Consider the following 12,681-nt stretch of genomic DNA (forward strand, 5'->3'; position numbering starts at 1 on the left):
ATCCTGTTCTCCTGTCTCCCCTTAAAAGGGAGGTCCTATTATATAAGGGAACCCTGGTGGACTAGTGCTATAAAGCTTCACTGTAATCCAGAGGCTAAAGGTTACACTCAACCAGCTCCTCTGAGGGAGAAGTTTGGCTAAATTCCTCCTCCAATGCGATTTACTGCCTCTGAAAACCCATTGGAGGGTCACATATGGGTCGTTTGCGACTCAAGGACACACAAGAACAATAATTCTTATTTGTCTTTGTCTCCCCACACATCCAGTGCCTACTAAACATCCAGTGGTTACTTCCATTATAAAGAATTAGATAATAACGGTCCTGTCGGGGTCCCCAACCTTGTAAAATGCAGGGATGACTGAGAGAACCCTGTGGACTTCGCCAAGGTCACCCTCGGTACTACTTCAAGATGCTCTTGCCTACTCACCCCCACCCTGCGACAGTTCAAAGCGCCCAAGGTCCTTATCTAAGGAGAAAGCACAAGGGCATCCAAAGTCAGCACACGTGTTTCCTAACAGGAACTCAGCCCCTTTACCATACGTACTTCCGCAAAGGGCTCTTTCCAACTGACAGCCCTGTGCTCCAATTATCTGTCAAAGCTGGAAGGTGGGCCCATCTTGATATCATCCAATGAAAAAAGAGAATTTCAGATTAGCACTAGTCTTAACCAACAGATGAGATGATGGCACTATACTACCCTATCTAAACAGCGCTGAGGATAATGAGCAGCAACTTCTTCCAATGGAAATGCCTACAGCAGACTCGACCTCGCCCCAACTGTCCGAGACTTGGCAGAGTCCTCCTCTGCGGTGCTCAGTCGCCACTCAGACTCCGCCATGTTGGGGTTTGTGGGTCGTGTGGCAGCCGCCTCGGCTTCTGGGGCCTTGCGGGGCCTCGGCCCTTCAACATCGCTTCCCCAAACCCAGCTCTTGCTGCGGGCCGTCCCCGCAGCGCTGCAGCCTGGTAAGTGCCTCTGTTAAGGAGTCGGACTCTTTTGGTCCCTTGACCTTGAGCAGAGGGCCTATTGTCGTTCAGGCCTCAGCATTCCTTGGTGGTAATAGGACGAATGGGCAGCTCCCAGTTATTTAAGAGCGGGACAGACAAGGACAAGCCCTCTTAGAACTTTTTAACACCTGATTCCGCTCTCTGTTGTGGAAGGGGCCCTGTGACCAGAAAAGGCGGACAGGTGCGTTGACCTTTTGTGAAATGTGCACCAAGCTTGAGCATTGGCGTTGAGGGCGTGAGAGTAGGACCGCTGTGCAGGCTGCTGCAGGCCTTCGCCATTGAACACGCGGTCCTGCCTTCCCAGCGGAAAACTGGGCCTGTGCCGAATCCACCTCCGCCTGGGCTCGAAGTCGGGGCTTCCTATGACCTTTAACCGCCCTTAGCTTTATACGCCCTTTCGCTTCCAACATCTTTTTGCATCTTAGGCAGAGACTATGCGGCCCAAACATCTCCTGCACCAAAGGCAGGCGCTGCCACCGGGCGCATCGTGGCGGTCATCGGGGCGGTGGTGGACGTCCAGTTTGACGAGGGCCTACCCCCGATCCTAAATGCTCTGGAAGTGCAGGGCAGGGATACCAGACTGGTCTTGGAAGTAGCCCAGCATTTGGGTAAGTAGATCGACTATGTTAAGAGTAATAAATTGTACGCACAAATGTACCCCAGATTAAGCTATCTCCGTTCTATGATGATTTCCTCAAAGTGACTTTCGTTCTTCTGAATTTGCTGAAGCCACATTTCGGTTCTGAGAAGGGAGTCGTTACTTTTTTTAAATAAAGAAATCCAGTTTGTCCGTATATGTAATTAGAATACCTTAATTTGTCAGGTGAGAGCACAGTAAGGACCATTGCTATGGATGGTACCGAAGGTTTGGTCAGAGGTCAGAAGGTCCTGGATTCTGGAGCACCAATCAAAATTCCTGTTGGTCCTGAGACCTTGGGCAGAATCATGAATGTCATTGGAGAACCCATTGACGAGAGAGGTCCTATCAAAACTAAACAGTGAGTGTCACTCATTGCACTTATTCCCAGATGAACGGCTTTTATTATGGGAAGCCAAACTCGATACCAAACATTATATGAAAACCCTTGTTCAGGAATTGAAGGAATTACAGATGTATAATTTAGGATTTCTCTTGTGGCAGATCCTAGAAAATGAGCTGTTTGTTCCCTGCAAGACAGGAGACAGCAAGGGGCCCCCTACAGAGGGAGTGTTGCTTCCTGAGCTGGGGTTCACCCTGAGGCATCAACCAAATTCTTTCATTTGTGAACCCCTCCCTCCTGAGTCAAGCAGATTATTGTTTTAATTAAAGTTTACATAAAGTTGGGTTTTTCTTTCATTCATTGTTACACATTTTCCTCTTGTTGTTTTGTACTTTGTAAGCTGACATGTTCTGGGTACAGCAGAATTGCCCTAAGAGAACAATGACAATTTTGATAGAGTCATCTCTTAAACTCACACTGTAATTTTTTTTTTTTAATTATATTTTGTGTGTGTACCGACAAATCGGGTCTGGTCTGACTGGTACAGGAGATTGCCTCTCCTCCAGCAGAGCATCTGGTGGATTCGAACTGTGCATCTCTGGGATTGCAGTGCAGCTTCTTGCCACTAGGCCACCAGAGCTCCCTTTGTAATTGTTTTTAAAAAAAATATTTCTTTTATTGCTTTGAATGCAATAATTTGTTTACATGTGTTACACACTGCAGTTTCTGTTGAAGAAATTGTTGCTGCTGGAAGTTTTAAATTCTCCCCCCTCCCCCCCAATCAGGTGGGTAATGTGCCCAGGTTGTAACAAGGTTTAAGGGGAGGCACATGTCATACAAAAGCATAAACCACCCCAATTGTCATGCTAATGAATCGAAAAAGGATCTGAAAATTCTAATTTGAAACTATTTTAGTCCTAATCCCTTAGGTTTTGTGGTCTCAGAAATGTGCATGCCTTTCAAGTTTTTTCGTGTGAAAAACTACTTTTGTTCTTTTACATTACTGTTCCATCAGAACTGTCTCATAGCTTACCCTCCGCTAGGCTTCTGAGTCACATGGTAGAAGATTGTTCATCTTTTTCCAGGGGAGTTGCAGAGCTCTCTACTTACAAGTCAGGGCTTGTTAAAAGAAAACAGTTCTTTTCTAGTTTAAATTATTATTAAGAGTGGAATTACTGGAGCTCTGGGGGCCTAGTGGCAAGAAGCTGCACTGCAGTCCCATAGTTGCGTGGTTTGAATCCACCAGATAGATAGATACTCTGCTGTACCAGTCAGATCTGATTTAATGGCACACACACACAAAATAATAAAATATTTTAGGGGAGCTCTGGTGGCCTAGTGGCAAGAAGCTGCACTACAATCCCAGAGGCGCATGGTTCAAATCCACCAGATGCTCTGCCGAGGAAGGAGGGACAATCTCCTCCTGTACCAGTCAGATCTGATTTGACAGTACACACACATAAAAAAAAAATAATAAAAAATTTTTTTTTAAAAATGGAATTACTGCTTCCTCATAATGGTAGACAGCCAAGATGCTCATAGTAACTAGAGTGTTGAATTCAGGGGAGGAGTGTGTGTGAGATAGTGAGTGAAAGGTTAGATTTAAGAGAAACCCTTAAGACTTACCAACAATCATTTATAAAACTGACTTCTCACAGAGGAATTAGACTGATTTCTCTCTCCTATATTTACAGATTTGCTCCTATTCATGCTGAGGCTCCTGAGTTCATGGAGATGAGTGTTGAGCAGGAAATTCTGGTTACTGGTATCAAGGTTGTGGATCTACTGGCTCCCTATGCCAAGGGTGGCAAAATTGGTATGTTAGTGAGTGCATTTATTTCCTCTGTGAGAATAATCATGAGCAAGTATTTAAATCTGTTCTGTGATGAATAGCTTCTGACTTTCGTTCTTCTGAATTTGCTGAAGCCAGATGCCATTCCTGAGAAAAGATGGAAAGAATAAGATTTACTTATAAGTTTGTCTTTTTGAGAATCCAGAGCTTTTCTTAAAATATTTTTTTACCTTGACTCATATTTTGAAAACATAGGGGTTTTTTTCCAATCCTTCATATACTTTGTTTTCTGACTTTAATTGTATTATAATTTAATGAACTACTGTGTCTGATAACACCTTACAGCATATTGCTTTTGACTTGACTTAATACTTTTTATTTTCCTCTCCCTCCCTTCCTATCCCTGGTAACCATGTAAATGTAGAACTTTAGTCTTAATTTCTTCTCAACCTTTCCCAGGACTTTTTGGTGGTGCTGGAGTTGGGAAGACTGTACTGATCATGGAATTGATCAACAATGTTGCCAAAGCCCATGGTGGTTACTCTGTGTTTGCTGGTGTTGGTGAAAGGACCCGTGAGGGCAATGACTTATACCATGAAATGATTGAATCTGGTGTTATCAATTTGAAAGATGCTACCTCCAAGGTGAGCATTGAACCATTGTCCACATGGTAGTTGTCCCAGAAAACACTTGTTATTGACTATGCCAGTTGAAACTTTGTTCCTGTCCTGGATCTTACCATGGAAATGGCTGTCACTGCTTTCCACCTCAAACATCTAATACACTAGTGCACATCCTCTTTTCCCTTTGACATGAGATTACATTTCTAGATTTTTTTTAACAATTAAATTTAATGAACGTTTACAGAGATTTTGGATTTCCATACATTTATTGTTGCATTTTTCTCCCTGACCACTCCTCCCCCCAGTTTGCTCTTCTCTTTGAAAAGGAAATTTGGTATTAGAAACCCCCTCCCCTTGCCCCGAGTACACTCCACTATGCAACCTTCATTCTGGACTCTTGTCATAACCATAGTACACAATCATAACGTTTTCAAACAGTTCTCTCCCTCATCTGTTTCAATGTAGCATATACATAATTTATCCAATTTTTCTCAGTCTCACCCCAACCCTGATGTCAGTCCTGTTCTACAATAGTGGCACCATGCAGCACCTGTCCTTTTGTGACAGATATTTTACTCAGTATAATGTGCTCCACAGTCACCCATTTTGAATAATACTGCATGAGTTCATTGTTTTCCAATGCAGCGTAGTATTCCATTGTGTGAATATACCAGAGCTTCTCTATCCATTTGTTGGTGGGCACTTAGATTGTTTCCAACTCTTTGCTATTGTGAACAAAGCCGCAATAAAAATGTGTGTGCGTATATCTGCCTGGGCTGCAGTTACGGTTTCTTTAGGGTATATTCCCAGTAATGGAATTGCTGGGTCAAATGGTATTTCTATTAGCAACTTTTTTTTTTATTAATTTGTCATTCTGTTATTTTTTGTGTGTGTGTGTGTATCATCAAATTGGGTCTGACTGGAGGAGATTGTCCTTCCTTTTTCAGCAGAACATCTGGTGGATTCGAACCGTACACCTCTGGGATTGCAGTGCAGCTTCTTGCCACTAGGCCACCAGAGCTCCCTTATTTGCAACTTTTTGAGAGAGCGCCATACAGCCTTCTATAGTGGTTGTACCATTTTACACTCCCAACAGTGAATAGGGGTTGTTTGCTGCTCTGTTAAATTTTGCTATTCTTATTGGGATGAGATGATATCTCATAGTTGTTTTGGTTTGTGGGTTTTGTTTTTGTTTTTTTTTTTAATATGTAGTCCTGTTTGAAAGTTTGGACTGAAGGTAGGTAGTGGCATATGTGTTTTGGTTAACCTTATTTTGTAATGTTTAAATTATTTGGCAGCATTATCTTACTATAAGAATTTTGTTTTTATAAACTATTAGTTGGTTTGATATGTAGGTAAATATCAGTTTACCATGCTTTTAATTTTGCACATTCATATTCTAGGGAACCAATGGGTTCTCTTACTAGTTTTGTGGGTGTTGTTTGGGAAGAGTCACAACATCTGTTTACATTGACCTTGCCAACCCTAGAATGTGTATACTTGTATATCTTCCTTCCTAGGTACTAGTTTGCAGCTGTCTTTATGTCAATACAGAAAAAATAACATTCAATAGTGTGCTGTCAAACTGTGCTTAGCTTCTCTGGATATGCCCACAATGTTAAATGTCTAAACATTAATCATTAAAACATTTTTCATTTAAAAAAAAAATTTTGTTTTTATAACAAATACAACTTTATTTCATGTCTTGAACCATATCTCTAAGAGGGAAAAAGAAATTTAAAAATAATAACACATTCTTGAGGAGCAGAAGTCTCAGCTCATTCTCCTGGGGGGTTGTTTCTTACTTGGGAATCTCCTGTACTCCTTTGCTGGCTTTCTGATGATGTTGTGTGACTGTCATAGGTGGCGCTGGTGTATGGTCAAATGAATGAACCTCCTGGTGCTCGGGCCCGAGTAGCTTTGACTGGACTGACTGTAGCCGAATACTTCAGAGACCAAGAAGGTCAAGATGTACTTCTGTTTATTGATAACATCTTTCGCTTTACCCAGGCTGGCTCAGAGGTAAGAAAGAAAAGGGCAGTTGGTTTTGAGCTTTCTGCAGAATAATGCACATGAGGGAAAAGATAGACTGGATAAGTAAAAAAAATTTTCTTACTCCTCTTTTTAAAGGTTTCTGCCTTACTGGGCAGAATCCCTTCTGCTGTGGGCTATCAGCCTACCTTGGCTACTGATATGGGTACTATGCAGGAGAGAATCACCACCACTAAGAAAGGATCCATCACCTCTGTACAGGTAAGAAAAAGTAAATTAATGAATATTTACAAAACATATACGGAGAAACAGAAAAATCCCAAAAGAGGTCTTAATCTAGGGTTGATGAGTGTTCCAAAATAATGAAACATGCAGTCTTCAGAGCAACTCGGCGGCACATAACAACGAACAACAACGATGTATATCACAGATTACAAGATTCAGCATTCATTTAAAGTAATCAAAGGAATGGATGTAAATACAGGTCACTAAAGGTTTCAAGTAGAGTGTATAGACAGCTTTATGTGCTACATGTGTGTCATTCACTATCCCTTGAGTCCATTCTGACTTAACTGCAACCTTCTGTAGGGTTTCTGAGAGGCTTTTATTATTATTTTTGTGTGTTTTCTGTCAAATTGGATCTGACTGGTACAAGAGGAGATTGCCCCTCCTTCTCCAGTGGAACATCTGGTAGATTCGAACCCCTTATCTCTTGTAGTGCAGAGGCTTTAAATCTTAATAGGAGGAAACTGCCTAGGTTACTCTTGGAGCCTCTGGTAGATTAGAGCTGCCAGAGAATTAGCAATGCAACACATTAAGACTGTACTATCAAAGCTCCTTACATAAGAGTGTGTATGATAGTGATATAAAAATGAGGTGAAATTAATTTGTCTTTATAGTAAACTATTGTTAAAAAGTTGCTCAAGGCCATTTTTTAAAAATGCTGAAAGTGAATACCATTACTTTTTTTTTTTAAATCTCAGTTCATCACTGTTGAGTTGAAACTAACTCATAGCTGATCATCCAGCATGTTTCTAAGGTTGTAAATTACACAAGTGGAGATTGCCTGCCTTTAAAGGAGTATATGCCAACCAGGAGGCACTGTTATTAGGTTGGGCAACTCCCAGTGGCCTAAGCTACCATACCTATCTGGATACTATTCGAGAAGAAGTGAGCATGATAGTGAGAAGCCTTCCATTGCTGTTTAGTGGGGACCGCATGATCTGTACATTATTTAGCTGGGGTGGGGGGGGATGGTTTTCTAGATCTTAAATTTTAGATGTTAAAGAAATGGGAGATGATGACAAAGAACTAGGATTAGCTTTAGTAGGACTGTTACATGCTGCTTCTCATAGATTGTTGATTCATTTTAGGCTATTTATGTGCCAGCTGATGATTTGACTGATCCTGCTCCTGCTACTACCTTTGCCCATTTGGATGCTACAACTGTATTGTCCCGAGCCATTGCTGAGCTGGGAATCTATCCAGCTGTGGATCCTCTAGATTCCACCTCTCGCATTATGGACCCCAATATTGTTGGCAATGAACATTATGATGTTGCCCGTGGGGTGCAAAAAATTCTACAGGTAAATACAGTGGTCATAAAGAGTGAATTTGGGACATACATCATTGTTTCATTGGGTCAGAACTGAAAGCTGATCTTCCCTGTGGGTTTTCTTTTGGGCAGTAAGTCACACAGGAAGAGATTGGTCTTCTCTCTCCCAAGGAGCAACTGATGGGTTTGATAGCCTGCCTTTGGGTTGGCTGTGCACCTCTTTACTCACTAGGCCACCAGAGCTCCCTAAGGACTGTTAGGTATTTCTTAGTGACATCTGGTTTACTTGATGGAAAAGAAAGGTTACACTGAGTTTCTAGTGAGTATTAATGAGGTTTAAGTTACCAAGCTTAAGAATACAGAGAACAAATCACTGATACTGGCTAAGGTGCCCTCATGATTCTTAGAATATATAATTTCCCCTTCTAATTGAGTCATTCCATTTGTGACTTGAAGTATAAATGTTAAAGTGTGTGAACCAAACACATTGGGAATATAATGTACTAGTACGTAAAGGATTTTTTTGTTTTGTTTTTTCATCTAAGTAAAGGAATGTGACACTCAGTTATGTTTTTTTCCCCCCATCCTTAATAGGACTACAAATCTCTCCAGGACATCATTGCTATCTTGGGTATGGATGAACTTTCTGAGGAAGACAAGTTGACTGTGTCCCGTGCACGGAAAATACAGCGTTTCTTGTCTCAGCCATTCCAGGTTGCTGAGGTTTTCACGGGTCATATGGGGAAGCTGGTACCCTTGAAGGAGACCATCAAAGGATTTCAGCAGATTTTAGCAGGTGATAATTTTTTATATGTAAGGCTGAACCTTAAACTGCAGGAAATAGAAAATTGAAATCATCTTTTTTGTTGTCACTGTTCATGGTTTATTTGGTGTTTTAGTTGGTATGATACTGTTGCAATGCTTATATGTAGATCTTTACATTTTACATCACATCAGAGTTGCATTATACATTACTCTGATAAATATAGTACACAAAATAAGATCTTTTAGAACAATAATGTACAAGACATGCAATATTGAATTTGTACATTAGAACACAGAATGTGACTAAAAAATAAAAAGCTTATACTAGACTAGGCCAAAGTTATTTAACACAGTAAACATTCTAGTTTGAAGGGCAGTTGCAGCATGTGCAACATTGGCAGTGGTGTCTGAGACGTGTTGGAATTCTATTATACTAACCAGTTTAGAACTGCACAAGGTAAGTACCACCATCAGAACATAGCTGTAGGGTTTTATGGACCATTCCTAGGAAACGGATGTTTTTCTTTATGTCATATTTTACTGCTTTAATCAGACTGAATAAAGACAACATGCACAACCCCCAACTAAAATCCTTTTGTAGCCTAGACAGTGAAATGGTACAACAGAAGACTTTAAAACCGCAGTTCTTTTTGGATTCCCCAAAGTGTATCTGCACTCTTCTTCAAACGGGCCTCTTCCTCAGGAGTCAGCGTCACCTTCACGACGTCTGAGATTCCATTCTGCCCCAAGATGCAAGGAACACTAAGGAAGACATCGTCTTTAATTCCATAAAGACCCTTAATCATGGTGGAAATTGGATGTACCCGCCTAAGATTCTTCATTATACTTTCTGCCAGATCTGCCACAGACAGTCCAGTGGCCCAGGAGGTATAGCCTTTCAGTTTGATCACCTCATAGGCACTGTCAACCACCTGCTTGTGAACCTCTTTCCACTGTTCCTTATCTGAATCAGTACCTAATTCAGGATGCAGATTTTTGAGAGAGACACCAACCACATTCACTCCACTCTATACAGGCACACTAGAGTCTCCATGCTCTCCAAGGACCCCGCCATGACAGCTCAATGCGTGAACTCCCAGCCTCTCCCCCATTAGGTAACGGAACCTCGCTGAATCCAGATTGCATCCACTGCCAATAACACGGTTTTTGGGAAAGCCACTGATCTTCCAAGCCACATAGGTAAAGATATCCACTGGATTAGAAACAAGCAGCTTGCAGTTTGGGCTGTACTTTACATTAGGAATGATGAATTTAAAGATGTTCACATTAATGCTGGACGAAATTGAGACGGCTTTCCCCCTCCTGCTGACGTGCTCCCGCTGTGATAATAACCAGCTTGGAATTTGCAGTTACGTTGTAGTCTTTGCCAGACACAATTTTTGGTGTTCTAAGGAAAAGGCTGCCATGTTGGAGATCCATCATCTCTCCCTTTAATTTGTCTTCCATGACATCAACAAGTGCAAGTTCATCTGCCAAGTCCTTCATTAAAACACTGATGGCACAGGCCATGCCAACAGCACCAACCCCAACAACTGTAATCTTATTCTGGGGTGTCTGTTCTTCCTTAAGAAGATTCTGAATCAGCTGATCCTTGAGAGTTGCCATACTGGATTTGGGTGAGGAAGGTACTGGGAATGCATGTCGGGCGGGCTTCAGTGGCGGTGGCGCGAGGCGGCGAAATCCTGACTCTGCAGCTCCGGGACTCCAAAATCATCTTAAATGTTTTCTTGGGGTTCTCATTCCAGCAACTATCAAGCTATATATATATATGTGTGTGTGTGTAATGTGCCTACTTACAAATTATTTTTGTTTTCTATAGGTTTTGTTTAAAGATAATTCTGTGTGTGAACTTTTGTGACTTGATTCCTTAGCATTCTTTTTTGATATTTAAGTACTTTCATACTTGGAACTCTTCTAAGTGAATTTTCCGTTGTCATTCATATAGAGAACCATGAAATATTTCTGGTGGCTTAATACTTTTCATTAGGCTTTGTACTGCTTAGAGAAAGATCATTTGTTTTCATCCGCTAGCTGCTGTATGGGAGAACACACAACCTTTTTTCTATAAAGATTTACAACTTCAGAAACCTGATGAAGGGTTGCTGTGAGTTGAAAAAGACTCAACAGCAGTGGGTTTGGAGTTGTATTAAGATTTTTAAAATGCCAGGAGTTCAGTTCGCTCTTGAATGTTGGACACATTCTCTGCTTTTCACTAGTATTTTGTTTCGTTTCTACCTAGGTGAATATGACCATCTCCCAGAACAAGCCTTTTATATGGTGGGACCCATTGAAGAAGCTGTGGCAAAAGCTGATAAACTGGCTGAAGAACATTCGTGAGGGGGTCTTTTGGTTGGGCAAATTGTCCACTGTGCTTTTCATCTTCTTGCCCCTTGTCCAGAAAGCTTCCATTTTCTGTGTAAGCCACATGAGAATGAAGATGTTGTGTTGTCTAATGAATATTTAAAGTTTCCAATAAAATGTACATCCTCATATCTGTCTGGTTTTTTTGCCAACATTAAAGTTTTTTTACTGTTTTTTAGCAAAAAAAGAATATCTGCTTCTTGCATTGATGTACAACTGAGTTTTGTGAAAGGTTTTTTGTAAACAGTAATAGGGCCAAATTGGTTTTCTTTCCTGCTTTTTAAGAAGCTTAGATTGATGGGATTTCTAAGGTATTAAAATGGGTGGGATTTTTCTGTGTCTTTGAAATCAATTAGACTCACCCTGTGAACAACAGATCAGCCTGGTCCTATCCAGTACCATCCTCAGGAATACAAACATGCCAGAGCCCACTGTCAATGCATCTCTGACCTGCTACCTTTTCCAGAATGTTCTTTTTTCCAAGGACTAGCATTTCTTGATAACACCAAAGTATGTGAGGTGAAGTTTCACCATCTTTTCCTCTGAAGAGCATCCCAGGTTACACTTCCCTCGTATTTTGGCAATCCACTATCTATTAAGTACTTACTGGCACCAAAATTAAAAGGCATCAGATCTTTGGCATAGTATTTCCAATACCAGTGAAGGTCACTGATGGACAGGTTTCAGTGGAATTTCCAGATTCAGACTAAAAAGAATGATTATACACTTCTGAAATAAAACTTTCAACTACCATATTAATGAGAAACAGTGCTGGCAACTACCATATTAATGAGAAACAGTGCTGGAAGAGCCCCTTGGTTGGAAAGCATTAAAAGAGATGTGAATAATCCATTCTAATGGGAACAGGTAATGTACAAAATATGAATGCAGGAAATTGGAAGTTGTAAAAAAAATGGACTGCATATGCATCCTAGGTGTTAAAACTGACTCATAGCCGACCTAAAAGTACATTTCCAGAGGCTGAAAATTGCAAGGTAGATTGCCCATCGTTTTTTCCATGAAGCACCTGCTGGGTCTGAACTGCTTGTGTTGGGGTTAGCAACACAATTCCCTGTTTTTTAAAAACATACGTTTTTTTCTTTTTATTGGTTTGCATACGTCCCTACCTTCTTGAGTCACATGATGATGCAAAGAATGACAGAAGAGGAATAGTGTCATATTCATCGTCAAAAAAGCATCTCAAGATGTATCCTGACTTACGAGGATACATCTATGTACAAAGGTGAGATTAGAATTTATTTCATGAACAATTTAGTGAGTTTAACTTAAGTATAGTGGTGACTGAGTAGATTTGTGTAAAAGCTGACTACATAATGGTGCTCTGGTGGCCTAGTGGCAAGAAGCTGCACTGCAATCCCAGAGGCATGCCTTTGAGTCCACCAGATGCTCTGATGGAGGAGGGACCAGTCAGATCTGATTTGATGGTACACACAAAAATTAATTTAAAAAAGCTGACTACAAACTCCTTACGTTTCAGGCTTATTCAAAAAGTGGTCCTAAATTGTTTCTTTGACTAGGAGTCAGCAACCCTGTCAACAAAGGATATGAACCCTGCCCTAGCTTGT

General features: G+C 41.0%; 1 protein-coding gene and 1 pseudogene across 1 annotated transcript; one reads left to right on the plus strand and one right to left on the minus strand.

Moving 5' to 3' along the window:
* Positions 1–822: 822 nt before the first annotated feature.
* On the plus strand, positions 823–11,221 carry ATP5B (ATP synthase, H+ transporting, mitochondrial F1 complex, beta polypeptide). The gene is made up of 10 exons (XM_006897613.1): positions 823–964; positions 1,432–1,614; positions 1,830–2,004; positions 3,681–3,802; positions 4,238–4,422; positions 6,265–6,423; positions 6,532–6,654; positions 7,767–7,979; positions 8,543–8,744; positions 10,974–11,221. The coding sequence occupies exons 1-10, from the start codon at positions 838–840 to the stop codon at positions 11,069–11,071; spliced, it is 1,587 nt and encodes a 528-aa protein (XP_006897675.1). The 5' UTR covers positions 823–837; the 3' UTR covers positions 11,072–11,221.
* On the minus strand, positions 9,346–10,348 carry LOC102876948 (annotated as a pseudogene).
* Positions 11,222–12,681: the final 1,460 nt, after the last annotated feature.

The sequence above is a fragment of the Elephantulus edwardii genome, unplaced genomic scaffold (genome assembly GCF_000299155.1).
Source record: "Elephantulus edwardii isolate Elephantulus edwardi_28Jun2011 unplaced genomic scaffold, EleEdw1.0 scaffold00212, whole genome shotgun sequence".
Classification (NCBI taxonomy): domain Eukaryota; kingdom Metazoa; phylum Chordata; class Mammalia; order Macroscelidea; family Macroscelididae; genus Elephantulus; species Elephantulus edwardii.

Bases quoted from the DNA above. Each gene is read 5' to 3' on its own strand.
- ATP5B (XM_006897613.1), top strand. From the start codon at position 838: ATGTTGGGGTTTGTGGGTCGTGTGGCAGCCGCCTCGGCTTCTGGGGCC. The intron at 965-1,431 runs GTAAGTGCCTCT...TTTGCATCTTAG, and splicing joins CCCCGCAGCGCTGCAGCCTG to GCAGAGACTATGCGGCCCAA. The intron at 6,424-6,531 runs GTAAGAAAGAAA...CTCTTTTTAAAG, and splicing joins TTACCCAGGCTGGCTCAGAG to GTTTCTGCCTTACTGGGCAG.